This window comes from Morone saxatilis, unplaced genomic scaffold (genome assembly GCF_004916995.1).
Source record: "Morone saxatilis isolate NCDOM2014 unplaced genomic scaffold, NCSU_SB_2.0 Contig14, whole genome shotgun sequence".
Lineage (NCBI taxonomy): Eukaryota > Metazoa > Chordata > Actinopteri > Moronidae > Morone > Morone saxatilis.
This window is the reverse complement of record NW_023339696.1, coordinates 459,054-478,004: the sequence shown is the minus strand read 5'-3', so window position 1 is coordinate 478,004 and position 18,951 is coordinate 459,054. Positions and strand designations below refer to the sequence as shown.

Genomic DNA, 18,951 nt, shown 5'->3' with positions numbered 1-18,951 from the left:
CTGTTTTCAGTAACCCGGCTTCATTCAGCTCCACCCACGCTCCACCTCTTTGCCTATTTTTGGATTAGCAGACTGAGCCAGTTTTATTTATATAGTCTATGCTGTCACCATTACCTTTTAAATGCACTTAACTGGATGCTTCTTATTTGTCTTTATTCATGTCTCCTTTTCTGACCCGTAAATAAATCTTTTGCTCTTTAAACTATATTTCCTCTCATCATATATCATATAAATATGTGCATAACAATTGGTATGTGCAGTGATAATGTTGCATAATGTATTATGTAGTACTTTGTAGTACTGCAGTGGATACTGTAATTTAAAAAATATCAGCCATACATAATCCTAAAATAATTATATTGTATTAAATGTAAGTTTGATGAACTACATTTTATATTCACTATACTCCTATTTTCAGTATAACTGTTAACTGCAGTGAAACATCTGGGAGAGAGTTTGATGCCAGCAATTTCCTCCCTGCCACAGAGAATATCACAGACCCTCAGTGAAGCACAAGGTCATGTTTCTCACTAAACTGTAAGTGCAACTTATCAAAAAGACATAGTTCATTGCAACTTCAATGTCGTCTCAGTGTTATGAAATGAAGCATTGTGTTTTTTAGTGCCATGGTTGATGTTTAATAAATCAGACACTGATGGAGCAGCGCTATATTGTACTTCCTTTTATAGTAATTTCTTTTCTACCAAACATGTTTTAAGCTGATCGCGGGGGAAAAAGTTTGAGAACCACTGCTCTGAACAAAACTCTTAACTCTTAACAAAACTTAAACAAGTCATGAAGACAGGCTGCAAAAGGGACCCTGCAGCTTTCACCTGGCACACAGTGCTCTCCACTCACAAGTTAATCACGGTACTTTTGATGAAATCACCATTCATCTTTTCAAGAGTAAATGCACCACTCATAAAACAGCTTTTTGTTGTGAGTGTGTGAGTGTCTGTTTGAATTGAAATGCAGGTAAAAATAGACTGAATGCTAGAACACTTTATTTCACAAACTTGACCCTGAAGATGAGACCTGTAATATTGTTAAGTTAAAATCAAGAGGAGTATTGAGCTGCCTGTATACTTTAATGTTTTTATTGTTTTGTACCTTGTAAAGGGTTTGTCTTCATTTTATCATTTTAATGATTAAAAAATAGTTATTATAGACACTCTACGCTCATTAACCATTGATGTCATCAGGGTTATGTTGAGTTAAGCTTGAGACTTCAGACATTTAACAGGAAGCAATGGGTTACAATTTGGAGTTGGAGTTAAGATAGGGGCATACAACAAGAAGAGAAGGTTTAATGAATGATGCAATTGAGTTGCATTATGGGAATTGTATTTGACTCATCAGAGTGACTAAAAGGGTATCTTGGCTTCTGCTGGTTTGATTCTGATTCAGATTTTTTATCTGTCTCTCATTAGTCCCCAAAGTCAGGGCAAGTGCAATACTAAATCACTGGAGTGCACCTTTAAGTCCTGTCTGCCTCCACCAGTTGCTTTGCTTTTAAAAAGATACATGCACTCTTTGTCAGAAGTGGCACTTTCTCTTCCTTTTGATTCAACGTGAATGTCACGTCAAGGAGTTTGTCACATGATCCCGCCTCTCGATGGTCGCTCTGCTAAACCGTACAACAACAGTTACAACAGCTTAAAAACGAATCAACCCGACAAACCCATCTGAGCTCACTCTCCTAATATTTACGCTGTTTGAGCGTATATCAGAGTTTCCATCTTTTAAACTATGGCAAAAGCTTACACACCGCATGAGCTATCACGGCCTGCTTGAAGCCTTATTTATTTTTCCAGGGAAATGTCAAGGCCTGGACAAACATAATAGCATAATATTCTGTATACAGTAAGAGGTGACATCACTGGCAGCAACAGCCAAGAGGGAGATCATACAAGGCTGGAAAACCGCTTGTCTGATCATCATGAGGCGGGCTGCACACACAAACACACACACCCAGTGCAGGATACAATTACCCCAACTCTTTACACAGCTATTTACACTCTATGATTACTGCATTTGTTTCTTATGTTCCTATACTGTGCATCAACATTTAAAACAAACTAAAACAGCTTATAATGGAGGTGTGATATCTATTTAAACTTTCATTTGGAACTAAAACATGTGTCATGTTTACAGTTTCATGATGTTGGGTCATGATGGGTTCCCTTTTTGCTTTCCAGCGTATCTGGAAAAATCAATAACCTGTAGTGCCACAGATACAGATCATCCCAAGTGTTTATTTTTGTGTCAGAGAAGGAGCACCAGCCTCGGGGGAAGCTCACAGAATCCTGACACTGATTGACAGATGCCTCCAGTGCATTCTGACTAAACTAACACGCAACTGAAACACTTGGCACAAATTCACAATATAGCATTTCCTATAAAAAAAAATGAAAAAAAGAAAAGAGGTGTGTTGCTGCTGTAAGTAGGAGAATAACAAGTTGAGATAATCCCATGTGAGGCCTGTCCTGAATTCTGTATCATTTTTACTGATGAGCTTCTTGGGCAGCTGCCATGTCAGCTAGGATGCTCGTAAACAAATAATTATTCATACTAATAATCTTCCATATTCATGTGCAAATAGGATCCCTTCCTGGTATCTAAGAAGCTTCAAGGTTGTATGTGGGAGGTTCCCCTAACTATTGCCTGACTTGACTCATTTCGTGCCAGAAAAAAGAATATCTAATGGTCAAGGACGTGTAAGCGATATATTAGAATTCTGTATAAAACAGACTTTTTATTACTCATTTTGAAACCTACAAGCATTGCATTAAAATGCTTTCACAACCGCACAGGTCATACATTATTCAAATTCAGACTAATATCCTATAGGGCCAAATAGGGATAAAACAGGAAACAATATAGATTTTCTGAAAGCACTCAGCCAATTCAAATTATAAGGAAAGCTCAAATAAAATCACAAAATAATGCTTAAAATGAGCAGATCCCCAACTTTTGCTGTGTGAAGTCACAGGATTTACACATATAAATCACCTGCGTAATGAAGGAACTGGTCTAAACCGCTGTGCGTAATTACGCACAAATCAAACCGGCGCGTAATTGGATGCTGAAGCAAAAATAAGTTCCGTCCTCTTATAGCCAAATTTCAAAACTCTGTTCAACTTTGCTTTTAGGTGGGGTTTGGGCTCTTGATTAGCTTCTCACATTGTATGACATGCGATAGCTCGTATCATATATGTGGCTATTAATAGTCTGCAGACGGGCCCACATCAGAGACCACTGCAATGAGAGAAGTTATGTTCTCCATGTGGATGAAACGGCAGAAGGCAGTGGGCATCGGGTGGTCAACTGAGAGGGCTGGACACTGATTTGGCCAGAAGACATCTTGGCAACATGTTATTTAACTATTAAAATAAGGTGCATTATGTTTTCCTAACATTAACATCACTTTAAAGCTACATGCGATATCCCAACAAGGCACACTCTACTAATTTAAAAATAACCATACTACCATAATATACAGTTAGGTGGAAGGACTTGGCACACTCTTTGGTGACTGTTACCCATTAGCTGCACAAGTAAATAGTAACACACACAAGAATTATAAGTGGCTAACTTAGCCCACTAAACTTTGCTTGTAAGTTCTTTCTGTGTATCATTAAATCTATGAACAACTACAATGAATCTGAAAGCTGACTGCATAAATGAGCAAATTATTGGTTTACATAGCACGTACCATTGTGGTGTAGGGAAATGTGCCAACACTCTCAAAGACCCATTTTCCACTCTCAAAAGTTCGGCTTCCAAAAAAAAGAAAAAAAAAAGAAAGAAAGAAAGTGTGTGGGAGAGAGAACACTGCTCGGTTTCTTGTTCAGCTGGGCCTTATACCGGAAGCAAAAGAGCCCTAATACACGGCCTGTTGCCCGGTAAACATTTTTTTCTTTTTTTTTGTAAACTGCAGTCAACTCTTCTCAGTCAGGGGGGGCACAGGAAGACAGAGCCGTATAATCCAAATCGTCTGCTTCCCGACTTCTTCACGCAAGGTGTTTATTTTCGCTTTCAGCTCGTGGTATTTCCATGAAAACCGTCCGTATCAGCGCGCGCTGCTCTCCAGTCTGTCCCGGTACCGTAACGTCCACCGAGTCTCCGCGCTCTGCTGGCTGCGCCACCGACACAGTCACCGTCTGCAGCCCCGAGTGACAGAGCAGGAGTCTGGCTGTGCACCGACTGTAAGTAGCTTGCACTCTCTGCTTACGCGCTCACAGAATCAGCTGTTGCTCCTGCAGAGGGGACGACGCCGCGCCCGCTCTCCGTTGTGCATGCTCCGGCTTTCAGCTGATGTGAGAATGCAGAGCGTCCCTCCTCCGGTCCTACACCAAGCGACCCCACCTGTTCCTCTCAGTGTCCGGAGAAAGTTGCGGAGGGAACGGGAACAAAACTCGCCATGTGGCAGCGCGGATGTCGCGCGGAGTTGATGAGACTATAGCGGGGACTTGGTGGTGGGCACGGCCAGCTGGGGACTGCTAATAGGGCTGAGCGCAGCAACGAGGAGGTGAAATGTGCGAGACACAGAGGCGGCCACAATGAAGTAAACTAAAAAACACAGCGTGGCTGAAGGCGCGCACCACTGAGGACGCTCGGTGTCCTGCGGCCGCGGCCGGAGAAGCGGAGCGGAGCGGAGGGCTGCTGGTGAATTATTAATAACCAGAGCGGTTCACAGTCTGTCGTGTTCAGTGAGTAACCAGGGCGGCAGCTGGGGGTTTAGAGGAATTAAATACGGGCTCAGAGTAAACCGTGGACGCAGGGGATTAGTAGCTCTCACCGGCAAAAGTGTAGGGGCAGCTCGGGGCCGACTGAGAGGGGGGAGGGAGGGAGCGGTGGGGGGAGGCAGGTTATTATAAACCCCAATATTTTCTGAGCGTGTGAAATACAGTGGGAAGTTTACATTCAGTCTAAATGCAGGTTAAGGGTTGCTACAATGGGAGCTCCAGCCTGACAACAACAACACATATATTTATATTATTTTAAAAAGGTTAAAGTCAGCATATTGGTTGCAGCTCTACCACCCAGGGTCGATTTAATTCTGGTGGTTTTTTGACAGATCTATAGTGTGCCATGGCTGTAATGTGAGAACGTTCACCAGCCAATAATCTGTTATATGTGGAGGCTTATTTTAGACATTTGTAACACTTTGCCATATTTTTTTCACAGATTTGTGCACAGGCACCACTCCAAACCACTGGACTGCATTCCATATAGTTCACATATAGATCCACAGTCACACTATAAAAACCAGTGCTTTCTTCTACTCAGGTGAGCTGAAATAAAGCTGATAGGTTAGACAGAGCAGGTGCGTGACTCCTGGCCGCAGCGCCGTGTTCATTCTCCACAAATATCGAATTATTTATATAATTTAGCCGGAATGTCAGCTGAGTCAAGCTTTAAGAACAGACTGTGTTCATGAATAAATTAGCAAAGTGGCGGTTTTGACCTTTTATGGCAAACGGAGCACCTCGCGGAAGTGCGCAACCGCAGACGTCACGCAGTGAAATGATGAGCGCTGTCAGAAATGGATCCCCACCTGCCTCCAATGGAGTCTGTTGATTCAACTTTATCACTTTACAAATAGACAAATACAAAGCTTATGGGCTCAGAGTCGGTTCCTCACAGAGAGGCAGGCGGCGGGAATATGCAGCTTGAATCCTTACATGTTGGAACTCACTGGAGCCTCCGTTTCCCTCCCCAGTAACACAGAATTCATGAAACCCCTATTGTTATTTAGATTTAGTTAAAAGAAACATCGGATTCAGATCGTAATATTATTAACGTTGGGCCTATTCATTGAAAATAGGAATATTTCACATATTAATGGCCTAATAATTCTGTTTTTAAATAAAAAACGACATACAGGTTGATTTTTTAAGTTTTTCATTTTGCATTTCTTGGCTACGACATCTGTCTACAAGCAGGGACATTTGACCCTTATTTTATGTGAAAAGGTTGTCAATTAATGCGTAATTAAATATATCAGAGTTGTCACACTCTTTTATATTTACCACATTTAATAACCGTCGTTCCTGTTAGTTCATTTGAACAAAAAACGGTTTATAAAATGCAAAAAAACGAACAGTTAGACTACATGACAGATAATTCATTTAGGCCTCAAGCACCACTTAGAATAAGCTAAAGTGAATTAAAAAGACGTGACAGTGGGGATGAATCTAATATTCATTTTTTTGGCCTTTAAATAACCGGAAACATTTGTACAAATGCTGCAGAAGCTTCAGGAAGAAGTTCATTGTAATCGATGGATTTGATTTTATTATATTCTTTGAGTCACCATGGAACAGATTCAAGGCCCAAATTCAGATTTAGATTTTACGTTTTAAACACGTTTTTAAATTGATGAATGAAATGTGAATGTGTGTTTAAAGTGTGTTTGGCCTTTTCAAGCCAGCGGCCCGCAGAGTCTGCGCCATAAACTGTCTCTGGGCCTGTGTGCGCAAAATCATCTCTTAAAGTGCGTTTGATTATTATTATTTTATTAAGTGAGTGCACCGTAAACACACATTGTTTGTGTAGGAATGTAATCCACCCGCACATCTTACAACTGCTGCGTGATTTCTGTCGAAACGCGAAGGCCGGTACATGTAGTGTAATGCAAGATCCGGGTTAAAATGTGCAATAAAAGGTGTGTAAAATACACACACGTTATTAGTTTGATACTAACTCGTCTCAGACGGTTTGGTTCATTTTAGTTTTGCGTTGACCTGATGTTTAACCTTAGAATCTTTGAACTTCCTGGCCTGTTTATAGGACCTTATTGTGTTGCATACAGATGTTTAAATGTTCGGAATCTTAATTTCCGTTTATCATATTGGTGAAAAAATATTTTTGAAATGTGAATTAAAGCATGGATTCGTTTTAGCATCTATAGGATCCGCTTAGAAAGACTAAATGTTGCTGTTATGTTTTAACAGAGCAATAATCTTTGTTTGAACAGAGGCATGCAGGAGGATCAAGGAGTCAAATCACTGACCCTAAACTAGGCCATGGCGTCTAATAGCATCTCCAAAACCGTTAAACCCGCTTATGTCGCCTAGATAACACCGGGGCAAGTTGGACAATCACTGATATTATTAGACTATTAGGTTAACCAAGGGCGGATCTAGAGACATATTCAAGGGGTGTCCAGAGGATGGATCACGGAGACTTTAAGGGGTGACAGAAATATCTGCTGATAACAATCACATATATCAATATCTCCTTGGAGAACTCACAAACATTATTGTGGTACATTAGTAAAGCACAAAATATCTAAAGGTGGCATTAGAAATCAACTGTTTTATGAATTGTTTTGCATGTTTGAGCATAGGGATCACTTAGTCTAAAATGTGACCACAACAGACCAAAAAAATATTTTCTGTTTTTTAAGATGATATTCTTACAATTAATCTAAATTAATGTGTTAAAATTGACAGCATTTGACACCAAACAGGCCTTTTTTATGTGTGCCAGCCCTCTAGATCTGCCCATGACTACCTCTATATGTTCATGTTTATGTGACTTTTTTCCTATTTGTGAGTGATTCCAAACCACATTGAGACTTCCCAAAAAATGGCTAAAATGTGTCCATACCTTCCCATACATCCTGCCTGCATATTCACCCAAACAGCAGCTTCATTTGCACACTCCTTTCTTTTCTCTCCTCTCCCGCTCCTATATGGCTACCGTCCCTCCCTGGAGATTTACACAAACTGTGAAACAAAAGTTCCACTAGGCAACGGCCCCGTCGAGGAATGCTGACCTTGGCACGGCCAGTGGAACCGGCCCGACTCACGGCCATTCTCTCATTTCTTTGCTTTGAATTAAGATGCATTTGACCTGCGCCAACTTCCAAGAGGTGCCACGGTGGTTAGGCGAGCCATGTGGCTATAGGCTGCTGCTGCTGGCCTGCACTGACTGCAAAGAGCTGCTGCAATCCTGATACAAAGTTATTAAAAGCAGAAACATAACAGCAAAGTAGAGAAATTGAAAAGAGAAGACTGAATGTTAGAGGAAGCGAAGAAGGTCATCTCAAATTCACTATCTAGTCCCTAGAGTGTAATGAATGAGAAAAAAAGAAGAAGAAATAAGAAATACCATCAAGGGCATTAAGATGACCATGAATTTTGTTTGGGAAGACTGCATGCCCCTCATATTGTAAAACTATTATAATTACACTGGACAAAAAGGACCTGTATCCAGAAAGATCCAAACAAGTTTATGGATCTGTATCATATTATATCATATTACATCATATAAAAATAAAAATAAAATCTGTCAAACATCCAGTCTGTAATCTCGTGCATAGGGACAGTATCTGTCTGTATACAAATATATCACCAGCTAGAGGAAATCAAGTTGAAAAATATTAATAAGCAGTGGTGCAAGAAGTACAGACAGGTGACAAGTGAAAAGAAAAGCCTGAATTGAATGGTTTGATGAGAATGAAAATGATGTGAATCAATTGAACACCTATGGAGAAGGCTTCCAGAGAGAGGGAGGTTTGTGTTGGTTTTTCCCATAAATTCTCACACATCTGTATTTATTATGCATTTTTATGTATTCAGATCTTTTAAGCAAAAGTAGCATTATTACTGTAAAAATACTCCACTACTAAAATAAAGCATTAATATACTATCAAAAGCAAAAGTAGTTATGATGGTAACACAATGGCCCCTATATCATTTGATTATTATTAATAATGCATTAAAGTGTATTTTAATGTATCAATATTTTGTCTGGTTAAGGTTGAGGAAATTAATTATAGTTTGATCTATAAGAATACATATTTTTTATGGCTGGCCACATATTCTTATATACAAACAAGTACAAAACAGCAACCAGTCAGTATAAAAGTGGAAATCCATCTAGTGTCATAGTATAGCTTCATAAACATAAACACAAACAAATAAATGTAACCAACACATTCAACTCAAACTCATTGATAAAATAAAATATAAATATAATCTAAAAATCAGAATTAACCATTGCAAACTGGAGTGACTTTACTGTGATTTATTTAAGAGTGAACAATGTTTCGCTTGCAGTATCCAAGTATTACATTCCTGTATGGTACAGCACCACAAACATTAAACATACATTGCAATCCATGCAAGTCCACAGCAAATCAGTTAAGTATTAATACTTTATGTAGTTTCCTCACTGTGTCAGACCCTTCAACACAATAGGACCAAATCTTTCAGAATACCTTAATCTTAATCCTTAGACCCGTATGTCAGATACTCCATAGGTATTCTGTCAAAAATAAAATGTAAAAAAAAAGAAATGAAATTCTTAGGTTGCTGCTTATTTAATTATACAGTCTATGGTAGCCACATATATGACACTCTGTGACCACAGCCTGTGAGAAAGCAATACATTCTGCTATCCAAAAATGTACTGGCTAATTGTGTCATGTGACGTAAATCAAACCTCTCCCATTCAAGGCTGACGGCCTGGCGCTGCCCATCAGGTTTCACTGAAAAATAACCGATTTTAAACAGTGATACTGCGGTGATGATGGGCACGACCAATTTGAAATTGTACCACCCAGCTTTGAAGGTTTGCTGTCTGTCCATTTCAACCATAGATTTTTCCTTGCACAGAAAGTAAGGATACATAGAAGCTTCTTGGGAGTGTATACTTTAAGTTGTGCGTCTTGTAACCCGGAATACAGATGTGTTGTTCAATTTAATATCAAGATATAGGCATAGTCCATCCTGCCACATATTTTGTATCAGAATAACTAACTGTCAGATGGAGTAAAAAGTACAATATTTGGGGCTCCGTGGTAGCGTTCAAGCCTGACCTGCAGCTTTGCTGTCTATCTTCAGCTTTGCTGTCTATCTTCAGCTGTCCTATTCATTAAAGGCAAAAAGCCCCCAAAAATATATGAAAAAAGCACAATATTTTCCTCTAAAATGTTTAAGTAAAAGTAGAGTAGCATACAATGGAAACAAATGAAGTGCATGTACCTCAAAAATACGAGTTGAGTAAATAGTTACATTACAGCACTGCAAAACTTAAAAAAATAAATACAAAAGAAAAAGAAAAAAATCGAAAAGGAACTGCATGGCTGCCAGACAAAAAATATTAAGGAATAAACAAAAACTTAAAAGCTAATAGGAAAGTGTCCTCTACACCCCACAGTGCATGCAAGACCTGGGACAAGGACTGACTACAATATAGTTAATTATGTACATTTTATAGGATCAATGATAGAGTTAATTATATATTTATCTCTCTCAGTCTAAATCTGTTTCACAGAGCTCTGGAGAGAGGTTGGGCCTTTGAGATTAAAACAGGTCGTTCTATAGGTTTCTTTACCGACACAAATTCTCAAATAACTTTTGATGCTGTGAATGCAGTACTTCCATATTTCACAGCGTATGGAACGATTCATCTGTGGAAGTAACTGAATCCCAGAGGGCCTTTGAAATACAGGTTGAGTCTAGATTAGAAACGGTACTTAATTACCAAAAGACCCTTGAGAAAGTGTGCAGGCCCTTTGTACATCAAGGTAGGGCAACTCTGTTAAACAGGATTAGACTTAGAGTCAGTGTTCAGGTGACTGATTGTGGAACAAAGGCTCTTTTTAAAAAAAAAATTGATTGGGATATTGATTATAGATCTTGTAGGCTGGAAAAGGAGCCATTTTCTGACTTCCATATAAAGAAAAAAACATGTCCATTTCATTTAGTACAGATCCTGCACTCTGATCAGTTATCCAGCGTGCAGTCGACTGCATTAGCATGAGATAGTCTGGTTGCAAACACATCAACCTGCAGGCTGAGCGCTGAGATTAACAACACCTGATGCAGACGGGCAATTGGTGGAGCCTTGGGCCCTGCAAACCTCTGAATGGCTCAGCAGAGGACCTGGCTAACTGATGCCGAGCAGTGTGTGTGTGTGTGTGTGCCTGGATCTCGTAGGGTATCCCACACTCCCCTGCCTTATCAGGCGGTTCCACGGCACCGCTAGAGGAGTGCTGCTCTCAGGAGGGCAGGGCTACCAGCGTGCTGCTTATCTTCTACCGGCAAGGAGGGTTTATAGGTCTGATTAACTCGCTGTTTGTATGTGTTGTGTGTATGAGAAAAGAAGAGAGAGCCGGGGTGCGTTATTGTGTATTGTGGGTTATTGTGTGTGTGCAGTGGTGGCTGGTTAGATGGAATGTGAGTACGAGAAAGGTGTTTGCTCAAGTGCAGTAAGCACATCCCAAACCCTCTTCTGAGGCACCCAGGAAGTGACACAAAAGCTCTGTTGTGAGCCAGGGGTTGAGTGTTGAACATAAAAAAACTTGTTGTGATGCATTACAAAGCTCCAAACTTTCCAAAAACAACCTCCCTCCTTCCTAAAATTGATATCAAATTGCACCATTTGTCATCGTGCTGATTGGAGCACACACTCCTCCCGAGCAGAGTGATGTGATTTGCTTTGGTTTGGGTCCAGCCGGCTCCACCAGAGAGTGTCATCGTCTGAGGGGGGAGAAAAATGAGGGGGAAGAGTAACGCTGCCACCCCTCCCTCCCCCCATAGGAGAAAACAGGGGATGCTATAATCTCTTTTCCTGGCTCTCCATGAAAGCGAGAGGAAGAGAGCCACCAGAGCCTCTGTCCGCTTAGATCTGCTGCCCCCCACCCCCAACTGTCTATCTTCTATCTGCTATCTCCTCTCTCCCCTCTTTTTCTCTGCCTATCTGTCCCTCCCCTGTCCCCACTCTTCATCCTTGGCTTTTCTTGCTCATCCAGGATCTTCCTACAGCCACACTTCACCGGTCATGCATTTAGTGTGCTCATTGTGTATTATTTCTCACTCTTGCCTTTCAGATCCTTAGTATGTGCCCACACTTCTCTTTTGTGTTCCTGTCTTTAGTTGTTTTTAGCCATGCTAGCCGGCGTGACTCTAGAGATGATGGTAATGTCAGGCTGCCCAACGCTTGACATTCATGGTCCCAAAAGGATGTATACCACAGACTTTGGTCAACTTTAGATATGTACAATACTTTGGTTTATGAAAAAATATCTGCAAAACTAATGAGCAGCCTCAGCTGTGCTTTGTGTTGTGTTTGCTAATTAGCAAATGTTAGCATAACCCAATACATGCAAAACTAAGATGGTGAGCAATATGATAGACTGGGGTGACCCTCTTTTTCAAAACACCAAACCAGGACCCTTAAGTGTACTTCATGTTCATGTATGGGCTTTTGCACGCAATAGAATTTTCATCAGCACTTAGAACAACCTACTGAGTGTACCTTTCAACACCATGGACGCCATGAACGAATCAAAATTGAAGGAGTAAGGCTCCTGACGTTCTCTAGAAAAGACTGACTTTCTTTTTGGCATGACAGCTAACTGTTGCTGGTAGTACCAGTACTTCTGATTTTTGTCCACATGAGTACCCTTTCTTTTTACTGAGTACCGCCAACTCTGGTGAGCATGACCATACCCACCACTGAGGTCACCTTTTCGAGGGGTAGACAATGAAAGTCGTGAAATCAAGGGCCACAGAACCAGTAGAGCCAGAGCCCTACGTACTTTTGAACATCAAACATGTAAAAGAATATAAAACAATTCTTCAGTAGCCGCTTTTTTAAATATACAGTCTATGGTAGCCACATACAGTATATCATACTCTGCAACCACAGCCTGGGAAAGAAACAATAAATTCTAAAATGTATTGGCTCTTTGACAACAACATATTAACACATTTACAAACAAATCAATGTTGAATAGGGTTAGGGTTAGGGTTGAGTGGGACAAAACATGACAAACCCAACTCCCTCGTTTTACAAGTTCAAAGAGGAAACTAGCAGCTGCAAAACATGCCCAACAAAACAACATCCCTATCTAGAGCCTGTGCTGGTTTGTCCGTTCTGGGCTAGTGTAGAAAAATGCCGGTCCAACATGGTGGACTCCATGGATGGTTACCTACACTGTCTGTAGATAAAAACAGCTCATTCTAAGGTAACAAAAACACAAAGATTATTATTTTCAGGTGATTATACACAAATGAAAATATACCTATGAATATTATATTCTATATCTAACCAAAGATCCTCCGAAATGTTACACACTGGCCCTTTAAAACACGAACAATATTAAAATACCTATTTATGTCTGGTCACTGTATGATAGACATTATACATGCTGAACATCAGCATGTTAGCATTGTCATTGTGAACCTGTTAGCATTTAGCTTAAAGCACCGTTGTGCTGCTAGCATGGCTGTAGACTCTTCTTCTTGTTTGGCAGTAAATTGTCATAGTTTGTCAGCCTGTTTCCAACTTCTTCATAGATATTGCATTGCAGCATGGGATTTTAAGCCCTCAAAGTACAAAATGTTCCCATCTTGTTTCCTAAATTTCCAGTACCCGCTCCCATGCCCTCCTCTCACTGCGCTCCCTCTTTCACACCTCTGAGGGGGGGCTATCATTTTATGGATCCCTGCCACTCAGTCTGGTCCCCCACCCCTCTCTCCGTCTGCCTCCACTTCCCATACTCTTCCATCACTTTTCCCTGACTCTTCCTATTCTTCCTCCTCCCTGTTTCCTCCCTCCTTCCATTCTCACCCCCTCCTTTTCCCCCTCTGATGGGTGGAGTTTCCTGTGTGGTGCCATTTTCTGTTCGGTAGTACATACAAGAGAACATGAATATTCATGACTAATCCACTCTGCACCCTCCACCCCCAAACCACCACCACCACCGCCCCCCTAACTCGGCCCTGCAGTCGAAGGCAACACTTGGTAGTGGCACATGGCGAGACAGCTGTTGCGAACCAAGCCAGGCATCTGTGCAGTGGGAGAACATGAGGAAAAGAGAGATGGAGGGAGAGAGCAAGCACTGTTAGAAACAGATAAAGAGGACAGAGATGAGGAGGGGGGGGGGGGGGGCATATATATGTAGAGATACAGTAAGGGTGGTATAGCACAGGCAGTGGTTGGGGGCATCTGGGTAAAGGAGAGCCAGACAGACAGAAGGAACAGGGCGGTGGAAGGGTCATCTGGGTGAAAGGAAGGGGACGAGCCAGACGGAGGGAAATGGGCACTGATGGGAGGGTCTGTCTGGGGATGGAGAGGGAGACAGATTGAAAGAAGATGAGATAGAGTGAGACAGAGAGGGAGGGAGGCAGAAGTAGGCATCTGACAAAAACCTGCATAGAGGCAGCAGGGCAGACAGGAGGATGGAGGGATGTCACACCTGACTTTAGTGCTTGTGTAGAATAAAATAAGCCTAGGCAGGAAGCAGAAACTTTTGATAAGCCACTAACCAAACTCAATTAAAGTTTTAAAATCTTCACAAAACTTTACATTCTATTTATTAATTTAACTATCAGGTTTCATTTTTATATATATTTCATATTGCTCTAAATTCAGTTTCAAAGTCTTCTTCACACTGCCTGCTAAATACTTTCGTTAAAACAAATATCAGACTCATGTGTGTAATATGCATGTAATCACAAAATGTGAACCCCCCCTTCATCTCTCTAAACCCCCCAGATTTACAGAAACACCACCAAGGACATGACCGTGGTGTCCTCAGTGGTAGCTACAGCTCTGCTCACAATATGATTACATGGAAGAAAGGAAAAAACATCTGTCACACTACTGTTCATCTGGGTTTTTTTTTAGCTATTTTTCCAGTGAGATACTAAATGCTGTTATTTCACCGGGTCAATTAAAATTCCTTAAATAAAACAAGTCATTCAATGAATGAAAATTACTCTCTGGTTGAGCTGCTTGCACCGTGTGCAATGAGAAGCAGAAATTAGCTGGTGATGTAAAAAAATTGAGGAAATCGCCCTGTTCTGTTATATTGTAAGGAAATTATCCACCAATACCAATAACATCAGGACCTGTAACTTAAAGGGGCACTCAACCAGTTTTACGCAGGAAGTTCAGTTTACTCAGCTGCCCATGAAAACAGCTTTCTGAAAAGTCAGAAAAATGTCATAGGGATGTCATCATGGTAATCTCAGCTCAGGCTTAAATGCATGTACTTATATACTGCAGTCAGCCACCAGGGGGTGATCGGGATGTTTTGGCTTCATTTTTGGAGAGTTGTCATGTCGTCCATCTTTACATATGCCGATAGCCGTAACAATTAACGCAGATTCAAACAATCCCTGCAAATTCTGTGCAACCTTGCAATTTTGTCCAGTCACCGCAACTTTCTGCAACTTTGCTGCAACTTTAATCAATCAAATTGTTTATATTATATGAATTTAATTGTATTTTTCTATTTATGTAGCATGAAGGAACTACAAGCTTTAATTTTGTTATACATCCTTGTGTTGTATAATGATAAATATACTGATGAATATATAATATTCAATTCCTTGAAAAGCCAGCAAAATCCTGGAGGGATCCTAGGAGGCAGTGAAAGAAAGACAACATCCAGGATCATTATGGGAATTGTTGGATCCAGTGTTTTTGGAGATTGACCCATACTGGGAACTCCACAATTCTCAATTCTAACCATTCTCTTACAAATCTGTCAAATTTCATTCACAAGCTACTGGAGTTTATTTTGCAACCTTAAAATGTGGATAATCTCAAATCTCAACAGCTGGATGAAATGGGTTTACTTCCAACTGCGTTCTTGACTTTGTCTAAAAACAAATTAAATAAGCAATCTGAAGGATTGAGTGAGTTGTATGTCTAGAAAACTAAAATTCTGAAAATAATACTCTCAGTGAAACCTGCCGGACACCCCCCGGCTTTGTGTGTGACAGAGCTGAGACACTGCATATCCACAGACGGAGGGAATGCTCCTTTGCCAGCCATGCCCAGCCTGTGCCCCCTGTAGCACCCTCTAACCCCTCCACCCCTCCTCCCTGCTCTCCATCTCCTGCATCCCTGCATGGGGCCCCAATGCTGGCTGCCATCCCTCCTTTTTCCCCCTCTCCCTCCCCCATCTCGCTCTCTCTCTTCCTCCCACCACCACCCTCTCCCCACCTCCTCCCCATTCCCACCCAGGCAGAGGGTCTAGCTCTGCCCTACATAGCAGCGAGCGCAGCAGGCTGGCGCTGAGAGGAACCCTCGGGTTTACAAACTGTGTCAGGCCTCGAGACACCTCCGAGATCAACACCAACCGCCACATGAGGGGAAGCAATAACGCAACTGCTACCAAGAGATTGGAGTGATTGATGTTGTCAGTATGTGAAATCTGGAAAAAATGAGCTCTCTGATCTGATCCAAACTGTGAATGTTTGTGTCGCAGGAAAGCTGAAGGTCAAAAGCGCAGAAGGAAGCAACCACAGCAGTTGCCTTTTGTGATGAACACAAGTTGAACTCGGATGTTTTGATATGTAGTTATGCTAAATTTGAGTCAGAAAGCCACATATTTCTCATAAAAATGTCTGAATCTGAAGGCAGCGATGCCCGCACGGTTGGGTTAATAGCAGAAAAGCATCAAGGTTTATGAGGGAAAAAGTGCGTTGTGTGTTGCCTCAGAAGTGTATCATGGCCTTAATAAAATTCTGAATCCTTTCCTCTGGTGGCAAAAGCAGGTTTTAATTAAAAACTCCCATCCTTTGGGGTAAGCCCTAGATATCTTTGATGGAGTCAATCACCCAAATTAACTTGTGATTAGAATTTAGGAAGAAAGTGCATTTTTAGGGAAGTATCTCCATCACCATTACAGCTTGAAGAAATTAGCCAAATGTGAATATGTAATTTAATATATATCATCATCATCATCATCATCACAATATGATCTCGACAAAGAGGCTTAATGACCTCAACTGCTAAAGGTACACTGACTCTACAGTTGGCTTTTCTTTGGCCTTAAGCACCAAACACCTTGTAGACACACTTAGCAAGTGACTGAACACAGTCTTTTCAGATGCACAGTGTGAAATCATGCAGCGTGCACAAGATGTAAACATTATGTCACATTCTGCAGCAGAGGGCTATTTCGCCCAAAATAAGAGAGTGAGTAAAAAGAGAGCAAAAGAAGAATGCAACAGAGACAGAGACAGAGACAGACGGATCGATCGGTACAGAATGAGGGAGAGACGGGGAGCATCCATCCTACCATCCACCATGACCTGGCAGAGAAGTCATAACACAGCTGCCACCTGAGCCCGGGGTCACTCTGCCTCTCCCACGCCATTCCACACACTGCCACGCTGCCTCTTCCACGCCAGAATCCTCTTCCTGGGACTGTTGATAAATATATAAATATATAAAAGACAGTCAGTGAGGGCAAAAACACGGATGGAGTCACCAATCAGGAGCTATCTGTTACCAGAATGCTGCTGCAGTGTGAGTGATGGAGAGGGTGTGTGTATGTGTGGGTATATACTGTATGTATGCTCTGGTGTGTGTGCGTTTGGAGGGGAGAGGGGACACAGACACAGAAATGCCACGGAGCCCTCTCCAAGCAGCTGTGCCTCTCGCTTCGCCAGTCCAACTGTTCCTGCTGCCATGTGCAGACTTACTGAGCCACCAACTCAGCACCCAATACTGAAGTATATATAGAGTGTTCGCAAACATGCAAATGGGTGCTATGCTCACATATCTTCTTAGTATGTATATTCCTGACAATTTAATGAGTCACACTTTCAATAAAAACACTCATTTCTATTGGCTGTGCTCAGTGCTGATATACATTTTCCAGGAGGCCCTGGGCCAAGCTCTGATGTATGAGCCAGGTTACTGAAGAGCTTCCATTGGACACTCAACATGGCAACCTGCAAACAAAGCTTGTTATGTGTAAATTATTGTGTGGCTTAAAAATGACCATATTAGAATTAGTAGTTTTTGTTAACCTCTTAAATATATTGAAGCCGATTGATGCAAGAAGAAGAAAAAAAAATTATGAAGGTAGGGATGGTAAAAATAAAAAATACGGACATATTAAGTCACCTTTGACTGTCTCAGTAATACACTTTAACCCCATAAGTTGAATATATGCAATGCTAAGTCATAATTTTGAGATAGTAAATCAATGTCAAAAGTCAGAGGTGCACTAGTAAAACATATATGATTTGGCACGTTCTACATATGAATTACTGCAAATTCTAATGACATTTGTAACAATGCATTATGTAACACCACAAAATGTATTACATTTTCATTCATTATGTAATAACACCCTCATTTTGTAACAATCTGCCACATTTTGTAATAAACAGCCTGAACCAAATATGTAATACATTTCCCTGTGTTTTGTAATGAATTATTACATATTGTGGTGGCTATTACAAAATGCGGAAGTTGCACTTCTTTATAATTATCAGTGTTACATGGTAAGGCATTACTTGTAATAATAGTAGTGCAACTAATTACTAATACATTTCAGTAATAATATTACAGTTACCCCCCAGAAAATTATTAGTTACAACATTACTTTTGTTTGCACTCCCTACTCATTTGAAATCCAACAATCCAATTACATCCTTGGATTAATTTTTGTAATTGTGGAAGAAACTAGTTTGGAAGATGGAAACACTGGCTGGAAAAATTACATTACTTTGATTATAATAAACAAAACTGGATTTTAATCGTCATAAATCTGAATTTTGGGGAGAATGACTAATATTGTTGGGGGTAGCAGAAAAGTAATATAACTAGTAGTGTAACTAATTACTGTTGTCAGGGAGTAATAAATAATTAATGTTATAATATTACTTTTTAAAAGAGTAATAACTAAAAAAAATGTATTAGCTAGAGTTAGATAATAAGCTAATTTTTATCCGTATTCCCATGGCAGGTTATAACAAATTAGTTCCTAATGTCATCAGTATGGTCCTTCAACAAGTACTACAAAACAATACATTATAATACATAAATACTGTATATAAAACACAAAAATGACAGAGATATATAAAAACAATGAGATAGTGTAGTGTAAAGGCAGTACCAAAGGTGCAGGTTTGGTTTACCTTAAAGCTGCAGTAGGGGGGCACCTGGATAGCTCACCTG

General features: G+C 40.7%; 3 protein-coding genes across 8 annotated transcripts in view; 1 reads left to right on the top strand and 2 right to left on the bottom strand.

Annotated features, from left to right (window-relative positions):
* nfixb (nuclear factor I/Xb) overlaps positions 1-3,849 on the bottom strand; it is a 146,801-nt gene extending 142,952 nt beyond the window's left edge. For 5 of the 6 annotated variants that reach the window (XM_035654188.1, XM_035654199.1, XM_035654191.1 and 2 more), the window contains exon 1: positions 3,716-3,849. In XM_035654188.1, coding sequence (XP_035510081.1) covers positions 3,716-3,718 — 3 coding nt within the window. In that variant the 5' untranslated portion in view covers positions 3,719-3,849. The remainder of the gene's footprint in view (positions 1-3,715) is intronic. The other variant, XM_035654197.1, reaches the window with a different exon arrangement.
* zgc:158403 (tetratricopeptide repeat protein 39A) overlaps positions 1-18,951 on the bottom strand; it is a gene marked incomplete at its 5' end in the record, with an annotated part of 767,589 nt that overhangs the window by 713,665 nt on the left and 34,973 nt on the right.
* The window catches only part of gadd45gip1 (growth arrest and DNA-damage-inducible, gamma interacting protein 1), a 39,877-nt gene continuing 25,001 nt past the window's right edge, over positions 4,076-18,951 (top strand). Inside the window, exon 1 of the mRNA XM_035654223.1 lies at positions 4,076-4,208. The gene's annotated coding sequence lies outside the window, so the exon portion shown is untranslated. The remainder of the gene's footprint in view (positions 4,209-18,951) is intronic.